This window comes from Ranitomeya imitator, chromosome 4 (genome assembly GCF_032444005.1).
Source record: "Ranitomeya imitator isolate aRanImi1 chromosome 4, aRanImi1.pri, whole genome shotgun sequence".
Lineage (NCBI taxonomy): Eukaryota > Metazoa > Chordata > Amphibia > Anura > Dendrobatidae > Ranitomeya > Ranitomeya imitator.
Genome location: NC_091285.1, coordinates 619,715,462 through 619,732,976, shown reverse-complemented (window position 1 = coordinate 619,732,976; position 17,515 = coordinate 619,715,462). Strand labels below are relative to the sequence as shown.

At 41.9% G+C, this 17,515-nt stretch overlaps 1 protein-coding gene across 2 annotated transcripts in view; it reads left to right on the top strand.

The window, feature by feature from the left end:
- GPAT2 (glycerol-3-phosphate acyltransferase 2, mitochondrial) overlaps positions 1-17,515 on the top strand; it is a 217,069-nt gene that overhangs the window by 153,241 nt on the left and 46,313 nt on the right. For both annotated transcript variants that reach the window (XM_069766604.1, XM_069766603.1), the window contains exons 9-13: positions 8,955-9,036; positions 9,166-9,378; positions 9,449-9,556; positions 11,324-11,409; positions 15,233-15,333. In XM_069766604.1, the coding sequence (XP_069622705.1) occupies positions 8,955-9,036; positions 9,166-9,378; positions 9,449-9,556; positions 11,324-11,409; positions 15,233-15,333 (590 nt within the window). The remainder of the gene's footprint in view (positions 1-8,954; positions 9,037-9,165; positions 9,379-9,448; positions 9,557-11,323; positions 11,410-15,232; positions 15,334-17,515) is intronic.

Below are 17,515 nucleotides of genomic sequence, written 5' to 3'. Positions count from 1 at the left end.
GAATCTGTAGTTAACATAGTAACATAGTAACATAGTTAGTAAGGCCGAAAAAAGACATTTGTCCATCCAGTTCAGCCTATATTCCATCATAATAAATACCCAGATCTACGTCCTTCTACAGAACCTAATAATTGTATGATACAATATTGTTCTGCTCCAGGAAGACATCCAGGCCTCTCTTGAACCCCTCGACTGAGTTCGCCATCACCACCTCCTCAGGCAAGCAATTCCAGATTCTCACTGCCCTAACAGTAAAGAATCCTCTTCTATGTTGGTGGAAAAACCTTCTCTCCTCCAGACGCAAAGAATGCCCCCTTGTGCCCGTCACCTTCCTTGGTATAAACAGATCCTCAGCGAGATATTTGTATTGTCCCCTTATATACTTATACATGGTTATTAGATCGCCCCTCAGTCGTCTTTTCTCTAGACTAAATAATCCTAATTTCGCTAATCTATCTGGGTATTGTAGTTCTCCCATCCCCTTTATTAATTTTGTTGCCCTCCTTTGTACTCTCTCTAGTTCCATTATATCCTTCCTGAGCACCGGTGCCCAAAACTGGACACAGTACTCCATGTGCGGTCTAACTAGGGATTTGTACAGAGGCAGTATAATGCTCTCATCATGTGTATCCAGACCTCTTTTAAAGCACCCCATGATCCTGTTTGCCTTGGCAGCTGCTGCCTGGCACTGGCTGCTCCAGGTAAGTTTATCATTAACTAGGATCCCCAAGTCCTTCTCCCTGTCAGATTTACCCAGTGGTTTCCCGTTCAGTGTGTAATGGTGATATTGATTCCCTCTTCCCATGTGTATAACCTTACATTTATCATTGTTAAACCTCATCTGCCACCTTTCAGCCCAAGTTTCCAACTTATCCAGATCCATCTGTAGCAGAATACTATCTTCTCTTGTATTAACTGCTTTACATAGTTTTGTATCATCTGCAAATATCGATATTTTACTGTGTAAACCTTCTACCAGATCATTAATGAATAGGTACCTATAGTTAGGTAATCCCTTTTGGTATATATCTTGTTGTTTTTGTTATACGGTGTATATCTGTGGAATCTTCTAACATAAGTTTTATTCCCTTGGCCGGGACCTCTTTTATTCCAGTTAAAGATATTTCCTGACTCAAAATCTGTTCTGTCCCGAATAAATTTATCTCTTTTCTTTTGTTTTATTTCTGTTTGTAAATTAATTAACTTAGTATCCAGCTTTTTGGCCAAAGTTGTCCATTGGGTTTCTGATAATCTTGATTTAAGTTCTTCTTTCGTTTTAGTCAAATTTAGTTTGGTTGTCTCGTAGTTGATAACATTTTGTTGTAAGACCAAATCCAGCAGATCTTGCGAACATTTCAGTAGAATGGTTTCCCAATTTTTGATGAATTGTGGATTGTCCTGAAACTGGGACATATTTTTTATAACTCTTAAACCTCGAGGAACTCTCCCACAGTCTTTATAAGATTTGAGAGAGTTATTCGTCCAAAACAGGTTTACTTCTCTCTCTGCTATGTTGAAAAGTTTGAGTTCTAGTGCTTTTGTACTCAATGATAGCACATCATCACGTGTATCACAATCAGTGAAATAACCCTCCACGTTCTCCCGACCCGCTAAAAGTCCATGAGACAAAGGCTGAGTCTCAGACTCCATAATTGGAGAAATCAGCTGTTGCCAAAGGCGTCCGTTTGGAAAACACAGTCAACAGGGAAGGCGTGCAGCGTGCTATATATATGATAGTCTATTATAGTAAAAAATGTAGAAAAAAGAAGGAAAAACGGCACCGCTGTAATGCACTTACCCCTCGTGTGTGGAAATTATCCAGATAGCTGAGACTCCGTCCTCTCGGATAGACGGCTCTATGAGGGTGCTGCATCCAAAGAATACCAATATTGCAAATTCAAAGGAAAGAAATGTAGCGCACTCCTCGGTCCAGACATAAAACTTGAGCTTTATTGGAACATCTTACAAAGAAAGGCGGGCGGGAGAAGATGTTCCAATAAAGCTCAAGAGCTGATAGAGCCGACTATACGAGAGGACGGAGTCTCAGCTATCTGGATAATTTCCACACACGAGGGGTAAGTGCATTACAGCGGTGCTGTTTTTCCTTCTTTTTTCTACATTTTTTACTATAATAGACTATCATATATATAGCACGCTGCACGCCTTCCCTGTTGACTGTGTTTTCCAAACGGACGCCTTTGGCAACAGCTGATTTCTCCAATTATGGAGTCTGAGACTCAGCCTTTGTCTCATGGACTTTTAGCGGGTCGGGAGAACGTGGAGGGTTATTTCACTGATTGTGATACACGTGATGATGTGCTATCATTGAGTACAAAAGCACTAGAACTCAAACTTTTCAACATAGCAGAGAGAGAAGTAAACCTGTTTTGGACGAATAACTCTCTCAAATCTTATAAAGACTGTGGGAGAGTTCCTCGAGGTTTAAGAGTTATAAAAAATATGTCCCAGTTTCAGGACAATCCACAATTCATCAAAAATTGGGAAACCATTCTACTGAAATGTTCGCAAGATCTGCTGGATTTGGTCTTACAACAAAATGTTATCAACTACGAGACAACCAAACTAAATTTGACTAAAACGAAAGAAGAACTTAAATCAAGATTATCAGAAACCCAATGGACAACTTTGGCCAAAAAGCTGGATACTAAGTTAATTAATTTACAAACAGAAATAAAACAAAAGAAAAGAGATAAATTTATTCGGGACAGAACAGATTTTGAGTCAGGAAATATCTTTAACTGGAATAAAAGAGGTCCCGGCCAAGGGAATAAAACTTATGTTAGAAGATTCCACAGATATACACCGTATAACAAAAACAACAAGATATATACCAAAAGGGATTACCTAACTATAGGTACCTATTCATTAATGATCTGGTAGAAGGTTTACACAGTAAAATATCGATATTTGCAGATGATACAAAACTATGTAAAGCAGTTAATACAAGAGAAGATAGTATTCTGCTACAGATGGATCTGGATAAGTTGGAAACTTGGGCTGAAAGGTGGCAGATGAGGTTTAACAATGATAAATGTAAGGTTATACACATGGGAAGAGGGAATCAATATCACCATTACACACTGAACGGGAAACCACTGGGTAAATCTGACAGGGAGAAGGACTTGGGGATCCTAGTTAATGATAAACTTACCTGGAGCAGCCAGTGCCAGGCAGCAGCTGCCAAGGCAAACAGGATCATGGGGTGCTTTAAAAGAGGTCTGGATACACATGATGAGAGCATTATACTGCCTCTGTACAAATCCCTAGTTAGACCGCACATGGAGTACTGTGTCCAGTTTTGGGCACCGGTGCTCAGGAAGGATATAATGGAACTAGAGAGAGTACAAAGGAGGGCAACAAAATTAATAAAGGGGATGGGAGAACTACAATACCCAGATAGATTAGCGAAATTAGGATTATTTAGTCTAGAAAAAAGACGACTGAGGGGCGATCTAATAACCATGTATAAGTATATAAGGGGACAATACAAATATCTCGCTGAGGATCTGTTTATACCAAGGAAGGTGACGGGCACAAGGGGGCATTCTTTGCGTCTGGAGGAGAGAAGGTTTTTCCACCAACATAGAAGAGGATTCTTTACTGTTAGGGCAGTGAGAATCTGGAATTGCTTGCCTGAGGAGGTGGTGATGGCGAACTCAGTCGAGGGGTTCAAGAGAGGCCTGGATGTCTTCCTGGAGCAGAACAATATTGTATCATACAATTATTAGGTTCTGTAGAAGGACGTAGATCTGGGTATTTATTATGATGGAATATAGGCTGAACTGGATGGACAAATGTCTTTTTTCGGCCTTACTAACTATGTTACTATGTTACTATGTTAACTACAGATTCTGACTCTAGTGCAAATGAAGATTTTGCTTCAATAACAGATCCCGAGGAGGCAACCTCTACACACTCACTCCCTTTAGACGGAGAACACGGCGGGGAGGACGGAGGTATCGCAACAAGATCGCAAAGAAAAGGAAAAAGGAAGCAAGTCTCTTGGAAGCCACTAACATAGAACTTGAGTTACCTAACACGGTGATAAATTTGACTAATCATGTTTTACAATCTCCTCATCTTTCTGTATTATCAAAGGGTCTTAATTTCTGTCTTCCCGAACCATTTAATTTGGTAGATTTCAAGATTGACATGTATAAAGCAGTAAGAAAAATACATCTATATAAAATGCATAAAATTAATAATAATAAAAATAATGTAGCAATATTGCCCGGAGAAATTCCGTGTCAAATAGGACCACTGGGGTTTATGCCCCACAGTAGTCAAATAGATGACACACGAGAGGATACCTTACTGCTATTAGACTTGGCGGATCCCATGGTAGAATTAACACATCAACATAAATCCTCAATAGAGCCATTTATGGGAGGTGTCAAGTCTACGTATGTCCCACTGGTTGCCCCAGGCAATCCAGTGGACATCTTTGAGGCATAAGTTAATAAGGAGATGGAAGCGCTACTGTATCGGACGATGCCACCAAATTTGTCTATAGCAGAAAACAAGGCTCTGAAAGAGATACAGAGTTGGCAGGATACAGTAGTCCGAGCATCGGATAAAGGAGGAAATATTGTTCTCTTGACAAAAACCTATTATATGTCGGAGGCTCTTAGACAATTGACAGATATTACAACATATGAGAAAATTAAGAGTGACCCTACATTGAAGTTTCATAATGAATTAAGATCTCTTTTGAGGAGATATGTTGAAGGGGGGATAATCTCAAGAAAGCAAGCAGAAAAATTAATACCAGACTCACCAAATAAACCCCATTGGTACCATCTTCCTAAAGTCCATAAATCGGCTACTATTCCCCCAGGACGACCAATTGTGTCAGGGGTAGGCTCCCTTACGGAGCCCTTATCTAGATACCTGGATTGGTTATTGCGCCCCCTCCTCCAAGATATACCCTCTTACATCAAAGACACTAATCACCTGTTACGGGTAATAAAAAATTTTACATGGCAAGAAACTTTCAGCCTAGCATCGATAGATGTAGAGAGCTTATACACAAGGATCCCACAAAATCTAGGGGTAAGAGTCATAGGAGAAATTTTACAAAAAACACCAACAGACGCCCAAACTACCAATTTTATATGTGATAGCTTGACATTTGTCCTGAAACACAATGCCTTTTTGTTTGATAATCAGTGGTATGCTCAGAGGGAAGGTACAGCCATGGGCACATCAGTCGCATGTACCCTGGCTAACCTCTATTTAGCATTTTTTGAGGACAAATATGTCTATTCAGATACCAATCCTTTTTTGAAACATATAAAATTATTTATTAGGTACGTGGATGATGTCTTGGTTGTCTGGGACGGTACAGCGGACGATTTTACCAATTTTGTACAATTCTTGTCCGAAAATAATTCTATGAATATGAAATTCACCTCTCTATATGGCAACCAGAGCTTGGAATTCCTTGATGTTAGAATCTCCATAGAAGCGGGTGAAATAAACACAGAGGTTTATCGTAAGCCCACTTCTTCTAATGCACTCCTCCATTTCCAAAGCGCCCACCCCTTTTATACAAAACAGGCTTTGCCGTTTTTAGTCAATTTTTAAGGGTTAAAAGAATTAACAGTACTAAAGGCGGTTTTAAAAGACAATCGCAAATGCTATATAAGCGCTTTGAAAATCGAGGGTACCCACGCCCCCTCCTTGACGCAGCCCTAATCAGGGCAGAAAATGAGGCTTCCTGTTCCACTAAACCAGCGAGCCATACAAATGCCAGTAATGATAAACCATTTGTATTTAGTTTTAAATATGGACCAATGGATACATATATTAGGTCCATAATTAGGAAGAATTGGCATATCTTAGGAAAAGACGCAGAGCTGACGGATAGACTTCAAAGGGGCCCGCTATTTGCAAGTCGACGTAGCAAAAACATAGGGGACATACTGGTACGGAATCGAATCACCACTGACCACACTAATTGGCTTAATAAAGATACCCCCAAAGGTAACTATAAATGTGGACATTGTAACCTCTGTACACAGCATATAACAGGCAACACCGTCCAGATAGGGCCAATCAAGCATATAGTTAAAGATTTTATTTCCTGCAAAACCACCTATACAGTATGTCATTTTCTGCCAGTGTGGCTTCTATTATATAGGTAAGACCATTCGCCCCTTATACATTCGTATAAAAGAACATTTTTCTTCAGTTCGAACAGGAAAAGGAGTTCCCCGTCTGATAAATCACGTCAGACAATGTCATGCAGGTAATACTCACACATTGCGATTTGCTGGCATCGCACGAGTGTATTCACCGCAACAAGGGGGGAATTTGAATCAACTCCTTTTAAGATGTGAAGCACGGTGGATAATGCGTACTAACGCTACCGGCCCAATGGGTTTAAACGAACGCATTGATATGTCAGTGTTTTTGTAAACCGCACCTTACATATCTTTCTTTCTCTCTTTCGCGATGTTTGATGTGAAAAAAATAAGCTCATCTCACCTTGTTTTTAAAGTACTGGTTTGAGTATTTTTATTATGTGACTAAATGTTTTTTGTGCTGTTGTATATTTAACAACCATTTTTGTATCATCTATGATGTACGGTAATAAGGGGAGGTAACTATACCTTGGTAAGACTATAAATCCCTCCTCCCCATTTCCGTCCGTCATTAGGACCTGTAGAAGCGCCTTCTGCGCGAAACAGCTGTAGTCCTTCATTCCCCAACACGTTTTCTCCCGCCCGCCTTTCTTTGTAAGATGTTCCAATAAAGCTCAAGTTTTATGTCTGGACCGAGGAGTGCGCTACATTTCTTTCCTTTGAATTTGCAATATTGGTATTCTTTGGATGCAGCACCCTCATAGAGCCGACTATACGAGAGGACGGAGTCTCAGCTATCTGGATAATTTCCACACACGAGGGGTAAGTGCATTACAGCGGTGCTGTTTTTCCTTCTTTTTTCTACATTTTTTACTATAATAATTATCATTTATATTGATGAGCTCTGATCTGGAGTCACTTCCATCTTTCTTTAGCGCCTAGGAGACTGAATTTCAAAGGACATTTTCAAGAGAACAATGGAACAAATGTTTTCACTTGTCTCACAAATCTATAATAACCACTAAATCTCAGGAAACAAGCTATAAAATTGTTTCACTATGGTACCGAGTACCCCCTGCACAAATGGTTTCCGGAGGTCTCTAGTTTGTGTTGGCATTGCGAAGCACACAAGGCTATGATGTCTCACATCTGGTGGTCATGTCTGGTTTTGGAGGCCTTTTGGAAGGGAGTCCTCGGAGCCACTCAGGAGATGAGGGATAACAATACCAATTGTCCTGAAGTTGCCTTGTTATATATGTTCCCTATGTCTAAATTAGATTCCAAAAAATCACTGTTAAGACACTTTCTGCAAGCAGCAAAGACAGTGATTCCTCGCCACCGGAAGTCGACGGACAATTCATCGTGTGGAAAGAATGAAGGCTCAAACTCAAGCTGAAACTGCTACCAAATGGTTCCACTGGGAATCCTTTTGTCTTTCCCAACCTACCAAAATATTCTTCATTTAGGTAACTTAATCAAGTCTAAGTTCACCTCCATACCCCTGATAATCCATCCTGTTTGACTTAACTACTTAAGGGTCATTACCCATCCACAGTGGTATATATGCGTTTGTTGTCTAGTCTGGTGCTCAGGGTCTCTCTCAACCCTATAGTTCCTAGTTTCTTTCTTCCCTCCCGCTCTGTCTGTCACACTTCTAACCTATGATAACTAATTACAAGCAAAATGTTCTGTGTTTCAGTACTTTTGAGATCTACCTCAATATATTACTTATCAGATATTATACAACTTACTGATTTCTATTGTTTTATTATATCTTAATCTCTTTAATCATAAAATGAATAAAAAATTTGAATTGGAAAAATTGTATCTGCCCTGTTTTTTTTGTCATTGATATATGATTGAAAAAGTCTTTATATTGATCACAGACTGCTGTGTAGCTTTTTGTGAGTATGTGCAGCTTATTTCCCGTAGATACATGGCTTTGTGTGTACATTTGAGCTGTAAAATAAAAAAAGTATTCGGGAATCCAAAGTGAAAATGATATCTCCCAGTGCATTCATCTGCACTTGATCCCTTACCGTCCAGGAGCAACAGCCCAGCGAAGAAGCCTACGCGAAACGTGCGTAGGGGCTGGCACTCCCTTGGTACACTGCAACCATGACGGGTGAGAATCAATCTTTGACTAGCCAATTTACTTGTTGCACTTAAAGGTGCATAGACATGTTTTCTTTGTGGTCTACTTGCTCAAAGAACCTGTATTCTCTGATCGGATATATGCTGTTAGCGGTTTTCATGGGACTGTCTTTTACCCGTGTCCTTCAGTCTTTTGATAGCTGGTCTAATCACCAGTAATCACCATGTTGTAATTATGACTAATAAATAGCTTCTGTTTATCTGATATCATTGTTTGACTCCAATTGTTCTAATTTGATATATGCAATTCACGTTTATGTCTGATGAAGGTCCAATTATAAGGGCAGAAACGTTACAGTTTTAGTTTGAATTGCCTCATGATAAAGCCTCAAAAACCTTTTTTGATTTTGGAGGGCCAAGTACTCTGTTTTTTATTACTGGATGTGGAATCCTTTTGGATCACTACCACCTGAAAGGTCTGCCATATATCTTTTCCATTAATTTCCATATCCATACACAGCTGAGCATTGTGTGTTTCTATATAAATCATTTGGTTTGGTAATGTAATCTACACAAGGAGTGACGTTAGATGGGACCTTGATGCTTCGTACAGAGGTACCAGTCCTTGTTTGTCCAGCTCCTGAGGATCTTCATCTGAGGCTTGGACAGTATTGTACATAGCTGTACTGAAGCCAAAAGACTGTCTTTTTTCTAGATTTCTTCCATCTCTCACCTAATTTCATGTGCTCTTAGGTGGTTCCTGCAAAAACTGGGAGTTGTCTTTATTCCACCAAATGGATCAAGGAAATCCCTCAGCGAAGCTGTTGTTTCTGTGGTGAGCGATGAAGCCTTACAGAAAGTTTTTTTATTTGATGCTCTTTCTCTGATGTCTGCCCTATCTATTTAATTTTCTATGATGTTTTCACTTGTTAAATGGGCCTTTTTTTTTTAACTATACCAACAGTATATTGAGACACTGCTCGCAGAAGGACAACATCTGCTGGTGTTTTTGGAGTCCACCTCCTCTCCGACTTGTCACAAAGTGTCTTCTGCTGCTCATGAGTGGATCCAGCAGATGATGTCCGCCGTGCAATCCGGAACAGTTCAAGACATCCTTATTGTACCTGTTGGTATTTCCTATGATGTTACTCCAGAATCTGCGGGCACCGGTAGAGAGGTTAGTCTACAGCCACACGTGAGATGTTCCTATTGCCTCCATCGTTGTAACATCTGTCTTGTCCTGTCAGCTGGCATCTCTTCTGGGATTGTGGTGGTTCGTCACGTCTGCCTTTTGTCCCTGGTCCCGCTCTCTGGGTTGTGCACGTGTGGACTTTGCTCAGCCGTTTTCACTACAGGTTGGTTTCCTGCATAGTCATTATTCAGATTGTACACCGTGATCTGTATCCAGTGAGACTTCGCCATGGTAGTCTTGAATTATGAACGATTTCTGAGAATGGAGAGAACATGCACTGTACGCGTGTGAATTGTCAGGAAGCTCGCTTCTTCTGTGTGTTTATAGCCCTGTTGCATTCACTGTTAAGTCATTTTCATTGTAGCCTAAAAGAGGGGTCTGACATGAAGATAAATTTTGGAAGTGGCATGGATGTTTTACAACAGTAGTCGCCCACTGTAACCCCTTTGGGTCCAGTTGAGGCTTACAGTCTTGTCGCTGACCATGAGTGAGCTTGCCACCCTTTATTGTTTTAAAAACATTCATGCTGTTTCCAAAAAATTTTTTTTTTTACATATCGCAAAACCTATTTAATGGCCAGGACATGCCAATTGTCTCTTTTACCCCCTGTATTCACGGTTCCCACAGATACATATGAATGTCAGGCAAGTCTGCTGCTGGAATCCACTAGTTCAGACGACACTTGTCACCTTTTTCTGGCCAAGTTAGCTGCTCTGGCGTTGATGGTCACCCTAAACTTCCACCTCTAGATGCTAGATTGCTCTAAAGCTGTTTTTTCCCCCCAGAAAATACATTATTATATTTTTTTAATATAATTAAGACTTTGATTATGACGGATAATTTTTGATTAATTGATTTTTCAAAAAGTCAAAAAGATTTGATTCTCTGTTTGTTGTTTTGAGGGCTTTTGCAGACGACTGTAATGGTCTGAGTGCGATCCGACAAAACATGGATCGCCCCCGGACCACTGTTGTGGTAGGAGGCTGCTGCATGCCCTTTTTTGATCCTATACTCTTATCGCACTTCGACATACAAGTCTATTGGTGAATGGAAAACATGTCACTGCCCTCGGATGACATCTGAGTGCAGTCCGATTTCCGCGCACTGACACGATGGAGAAGATGGAGAAATTTTATTCTCCATCTTCTCCTCATGGTGAATCGGATCACACTATGCTGATACTCGGCTCAAACTCTGATCAGCCGTGGCCGTCTGCATCTGCTCTAATAGCGTTACATGAGGCAGAATTACTTTCTTGGCCGATACAAACACATATCTAATCATCATCTCTGTTGAGTCATTGAGTGTTGGAACGATCCCAGCATAAACTTTTTCAAGGTGTTTCTACAACTTCAGAAAAATATGGACATCAGAACATGCCAGCGCAGAACGATGCCATTGCCATTGTGACTTTGTGGTCTACTGTACCCCCAGCAATGCTGTTTTTGTGGTCTACTGTACCCCAGCAATGCTGTTTTTGTGGTCTACTGTACCCCAGCAATGCTGTTTTTGTGGTCTAATGTACCCCTAGCAATGCTCGTTTTGTGGTCTACTGTACCCCAGCAATGCTGTTTTTGTGGTCTACTGTACCCCAGCAATGCTGTTTTTGTGGTCTACTGTACCCCCAGCAATGCTGTTTTTGTGGTCTAATGTACCCCCAGCAATGCTGTTTTTGTGGTCTAATGTACCCCCAGCAATGCTGTTTTTGTGGTCTAATGTACCCCCAGCAATGCTGTTTTTGTGGTCTAATGTACCCCTAGCAATGCTCGTTTTGTGGTCTACTGTACCCCAGCAATGCTGTTTTTGTGGTCTACTGTACCCCAGCAATGCTGTTTTTGTGGTCTACTGTACCCCTAGCAATGTGGTTTTTGTTAGTACTGTAAATGCACTATAACAATGGTCTAGATCATGGAATGCATTTCTGTTTCAGGAATACATAAACAACTACACTTGGAAATACTCAGCACCTGTCCCTTGTTTGCGGGAGGCTCTCCTGCCTCGAGTCCTGGGTACAAGGTAATAAAAGTAATACTTCTGTACTGTACTTTGGAAGCTGGAAATATAACAACGTCCTTAGCTGTACTGGTTGGTGATTACTGGGGTATTGCTGTCTTAAAGCACCACTTCAGCATTTTTTGTATTGCACCACTGTAGTGTTGCTTTCAATGTAAATCCCCTGTCTGATACTCGCCTCGCCTTCATCGTTTTCCAGCGTCGCTCCCGTCGGTCTCCAGCAAAAAGTGACCCGCCGGCACGCTACAGTGTTTTCAAGGGAGCACCAAAGGTCACTTTTCAATACATCTCTAGAAGAGCCTCGTTCTGACCTCATAGACTTGCAATGAGCTCTTGTGACATAACTTGTGATTTCCTGCCAGTCAGAAGTTACGGGCACAAGATGGCACCGCGGGGCTGGATCGGCGTCTGTAAAACTGCCGGAACGTGAATATAAGAATGGGAGCAGGGGGCTTACATTTAAAGCTCCACACCAGTGCTGAAAAGAAACCAAAAAGCTTGAGTGGTGCTTTAATAAAGTGCTTGGCATATCACTAGGATACACTGTTGCTTTATGAAGTTGATGCTAGATTAGCATTTCTTTCTTTTTAGGTTAGATTAACACATTGCGTTTTTGATGCAGATTTTCCCCTTGCAGACATTCTGTAGCGTAATGCCGTCCTCCCGGCTAAGTAACGGAGATACCATTAAATCGAATTTACATTTTGTTGAAAATGTATGAACGGAAATTGACGTGCTCTGCAGACTTATACATTTGCAGCATGACCATTCTTTCTCCAGAGTTTATCACAGATTTCACCCTCTACAGTGGAAAGGATGAAATCTGCAACAAATTTTGGATGAAAAATTCTGCTGTAGCATATTTGCTGCGGACAAATCTGCACCCGATATATAACGTCACTAACGTGTGAACTTAGCCCTACTGTCCTCCTGGCACATCTTTGTCGGAGCTGCTGTTAGTTTTGTTGCGTGTACTCGCATTGTAATGAGGAGCCGCAACGTGGGTTGCAAGCATGTGTATTTTGCATCGGGAAGGGCACTGCTGTGCAGGGAGGATTAAACCAGCGCTGTGGCCCCTTCATTCTCAGGATTGGTACGGGGGCTGGAGTTCAGATCCCACCAATCAAAAAGTGATGGGATAACCTGGCGATATGCCATTATTTAGTAAGATGGGAATGATGATTGATGGGAATGATTAATATGTATTTAGGCAATGCGCCTAAATACATATCAATCAATCAATCGCCGAAGTATGTCTGTGTTTGGAGCCATTGGAGCACATCGATTTTTTTTTTTTTTTTTTTTTTTCATCAACATCCTCCTAATTGTAGGAAACGTGGTGAAGCAATGCAATAAGATCGCTAGTAAGATAAAAAGACATCATTTTTTTTCTCTTGTCAGAGAGAGAAAATTTCATTCTAACTCCTCTATAAGTATTTATATTTCCTCACTTGGGATTACACTTCAGAGATACTGTCTAAAATAATGAAGAATATTATTTCTTGGGTAAATAGGAACAGAGGAATTGTGTGGGTGTTGGTCTTTAGTTCTTAAATCATTTACAGCTCTTAAAGCAAAATCTTGTGTTAACCCCAAGTCTCCCAGTAACCGTTCAGCAGAACATCGTGGATAACCATAACTGGATGTACCCACTGCTCACATTTTGGCTGGTCCTGCTGTCAGGGCAGCATGTAAAGCTGTCATGGATTTAGGGGGAATAGACAATAGGTTATGCTTTTTATACATTCGAGTACTGACATAAAGTATGGTGAGGAGAGCCAAAGTTACCCATAAGAGGTTGTTGCTTTTAATCTTTACCACCATTATTTCTTTGGTCAGTAATGGAAATACCAATGTACCGGTATCTCATCTGTGTCATTGAGCGACACAGATGTAGACCTTATGTATATTGGCTACTATTAGAGCCCAGCATGAAAAGTGTTACCTCTTACCACCCAGACTATAATTTATGTAAAAGTCCAGAAAGAAGAAAAAATGAATGGCACTGAGATAAATGTAATGAGTTACTTACTGGTATGGAGGGGTACACTCTGAATCATTGGCACATTGTGGGAGTGGAGTCATTTGGTGGAGGGTGCTTGCCAGAAATAAAACATGTAGATAAATCCAAAGGAAGAAGAAAGCAGCGTTATGCACGCTTCCGCGGGTCCAGATATTATCCCGATATTATCCCAAATATCTGGACCCGTGGAAGTGTGCATAACGCGAAACGGCCGTCGTCCTTTTACTTGCACTGTCCCTGCTCTTATTACCTTGTCCATGAATTTATATTGGAAATAAAGGACTAAGGTTTCTTCGTCACATAACGGAAGTGTTGCTGCTTTCTTCTTCCTTTGGATTTATAATTTATGTAAAGGTCAAGTTGGCATTACCAGAAATGTGTCTCTGGGGACATATACTTCTTCCCCTGCATGATGTTGAACAGTCATAAACAGGCAGCAACAAACAGAGGAACAAAAGAACACGCCCTTCTCTCCTCACTGATTTCTGCAGCTACTGTGTAGAGATATAACGGAGCTGAGTTATGTTTCATTACAAACACTGCCAGATCTCCTCTCACGGCAGTCAGTGTGGGGGAGGTTCAGTCCCTATCATCTCTACTTAGTTGCAGAGTTATGTATCATTGGACAAAGACTCACAAGGTACTGTTGTGTATTAATAAGTAGTTAATCTCCTCCCTCCAGGGCAAGATTAACAGATACACTGCTCATTACTGCTATATACTGTCCTCCATGCTGCTGCTGGTTCTAAACATGTACTACATACACAGGAGAGAAGGAATCCCTTATATCTGTGTGTACTGTGAATGGGAGACATTATAGCTTATAGTCTCCACTAGCTCCGAGACAACACAAATTTAGAGCCAACGGAAGAAAAACCTGGAGACAAATGCAGGCTATAAGAGCCATGATTCCCTACAGCAAAAACGAGCATTTTTATTTTGGTTTTGCTGGTAAGAACTTCTGATCACTAGGGCTTACATTAGTAAGACTGCAGCAGTTAGCTGCTTGCTTGTGGTCCCAAAATCTCTCCAAATCAAAAATACTGCCCCCCTCTATCATGGTAGGATAGATAAACTACTAAATGTTAAAGTGTAAGGGTATGTGCACACGATGCAGATTTAGTGCAGAACTGCAGCAGATTTTTCTGCAGCAGAAACGCTGCAGAACTGCACTGTGATCACAGTACAATGTAAATCAATGTGAAAAAAAAAAAGCTGTGCACATGGTGCAGAAAAATCTGCGCAGAAACGCTGCAGATTTCAAAGAAGTGCCTGTCACTTCTTTTGTGCAGTTCTGCAGCGTTTCTGCACCCCTCCATAATAGAAATCTGCAGGTGCGTTTTTGATGCGTTTTTGATGCGTTTTTGATGCGTTTTTTGTGCAGATTTGTGCTCAAAAAACGCATAAAAAACCGCATTAAAAAACGCATAAAAAACGCACCTGCAGATTCTGCCAGGAGATGCAGATTTAGTGCAGAACTGCAGCAGATTTTTCTGCACCAAATCTGCATCGTGTGCACACAGCCTTAGTCTCCAGCTACCAGTATTTATGGTCTGCAGCAGCATAGGAAGTAAAGACTGTTGAACCTGCCACTAGACCACTGCAGCCTGTGATTGGCTGCAGCAGTCAGGTTGCAGCGATGTGGCGGCTGGCTGAATGTTGATGTCCTTTCTGTATGTGTAGTTCTTGATAGGACATGGCTGTGAATGCACAGTTTATTGTGTTACTTCAGCTCTGCTAATAAGTGGATGACGGGCTACTAATGGCATCCCACTCATCTTTATGTGTTTGTTTCATGTACAGGAAAAGCATGTTTGATGAGACAGCGCTGGACAGGGATCTGGGACCCGTTGAGGAACCTACACAAGCCTTAGTAGATGGATTCTTGCTGCACTCACTGAGAGGTAGTGTGATTTTATTAGTCAGCCTACATGATACAGATGATACAAGTTATATACGATGGGCTGCATAGACACTGACCTCTCGGCCTATACGAGTACATGCCGCGTGTACAGGATCACAGCCCTGGGGGTACTGTGATTGGGTAAGTGGGTACTTGGCTTAGATCCACTGGCCTAGGCCCCCTCTGTGTAATGGAGTCCACTGAAGGAAGTCCTCTCCCACTAACCTTTCTGCCTTACCATTAATTTCACCTACAAATAATTGTTGACTCCTTTGAGGCTTAAAATGCCCCTTATCACATGTAAAATCAAATGATGCGTTGCTTACACCTAAACGAGGAGGTATTCAAGGACTGAATCTGAGCTTTTACCTAAAATATCCAGAGTATTTATATCCCTTATTGGATCATCCTTACTGTATAACTTACATAGGACTGATACCATGGTGTTGTCCCTTATCAGTCCATGTCCATATTCGTGAATATGCCGGCTCCCACTTGTTTGTCAGTGGCCAGAGGTTGTACCGGCATCTGTGAGGCCATTTTGGGATATCTTGTACATATGCCAAGACTGTCTGTGATGGTAAGGCAGGGTGCAGACGATCCGGAGTAGCAGCGCTTTGGAAGCAGTTCATGTTTGCTGCGTCCAAAGCGCTGCCGTCTATTGAACGCAGGTGAATCCATATGTGAGTACTGGACCGTGCGGGTTCACAGTGTTCAACACATTGTATGGGTGAATTGTATGGGCAAAATATCTGTTTCAGAGACGAGCGTTTCCACAAGAGAAATTGACATGCTGCAGTCTGGAAAAACACGCCGCATGTCCGTCTCTGCGGGTGATCGCGGGCATCTGTGAACATAGTGGGCATGGGATTTCTTGAAATCCCATCCACTATGCTGTAACATCTGGCCGCTGTGGATTGGACACTGCACAAGTACACAGTATCCAACCTGCAGCAATTACCGATTGTCTGCACATACCCTTAGACAGAGAGCAAAAGACTGACCGTCACTTCCAAAAAAGACAAACGTGAACAGGTGCAAGCTTAGAATCCACTCTATATGTAACTAACAAATTAAAGCCGCACTCTGAAACGCTATAGTATGTAAACATGGAATATAGGAAATTGGTACTGTATTACTGCTGGAGAAAGTAAAGGTACCTTCACACTGAGCAACTTTCCAATGAGAACGACAACGATCTGTGACGTTGCAGCGTCCTGGATAGCGATATCGTTGTGTTTGACACGCAGCAGCGATCAGGATCCCGCTGTGATATCGCTGGTCGTTGCTAGAAGTCCAGAATTTTATTTGGTCATCAGGTCGGCGTGATTCGTCATGTTTGGCAGCAAAAGCAACGACGCCTGCAATGTTTTTCAATGGAGCGAACAACCAGCGAGAACGATAAGTACGTCACCAGGGATTCAAGCTTGAGGAGGCTAATTTGCATATTCCAGGTGCCTTCTGGGAAAAGCGAAGTCTCCCTAAGCTAGAAGATCGTTGGGTACAGCCGGGACCAGCTGCTTGGAAAGCATCGCCAAACCAGGGATTCAAGCTTGAGGAGGCTAATTTGCATATTCCAGGTGCCTTCTGGGAAAAGCGAAGTCTCCCTAAGCTAGAAGATCGTTGGCTACAGCCGGGACCAGCTGCTTGGAAAGCATCGCCAAACCAGGGATTCAAGCTTGAGGAGGCTAATTTGCATATTCCAGGTGCCTTCTGGGAAAAGCGAAGTCTCCCTAAGCTAGAAGATCGTTGGCTACAGCCGGGACCAGCTGCTTGGAAAGCATCGCCAAACCAGGGATTCAAGCTTGAGGAGGCTAATTTGCATATTCCAGGTGCCTTCTGGGAAAAGCGAAGTCTCCCTAAGCTAGAAGATCGTTGGCTACAGCCGGGACCAGCTGCTTGGAAAGCATCGCCAAACCAGGGATTCAAGCTTGAGGAGGCTAATTTGCATATTCCAGGTGCCTTCTGGGAAAAGCGAAGTCTCCCTAAGCTAGAAGATCGTTGGGTACAGCCGGGACCAGCTGCTTGGAAAGCATCGCCAAACCAGGGATTCAAGCTTGAGGAGGCTAATTTGCATATTCCAGGTGCCTTCTGGGAAAAGCGAAGTCTCCCTAAGCTAGAAGATCGTTGGCTACAGCCGGGACCAGCTGCTTGGAAAGCATCGCCAAACCAGGGATTCAAGC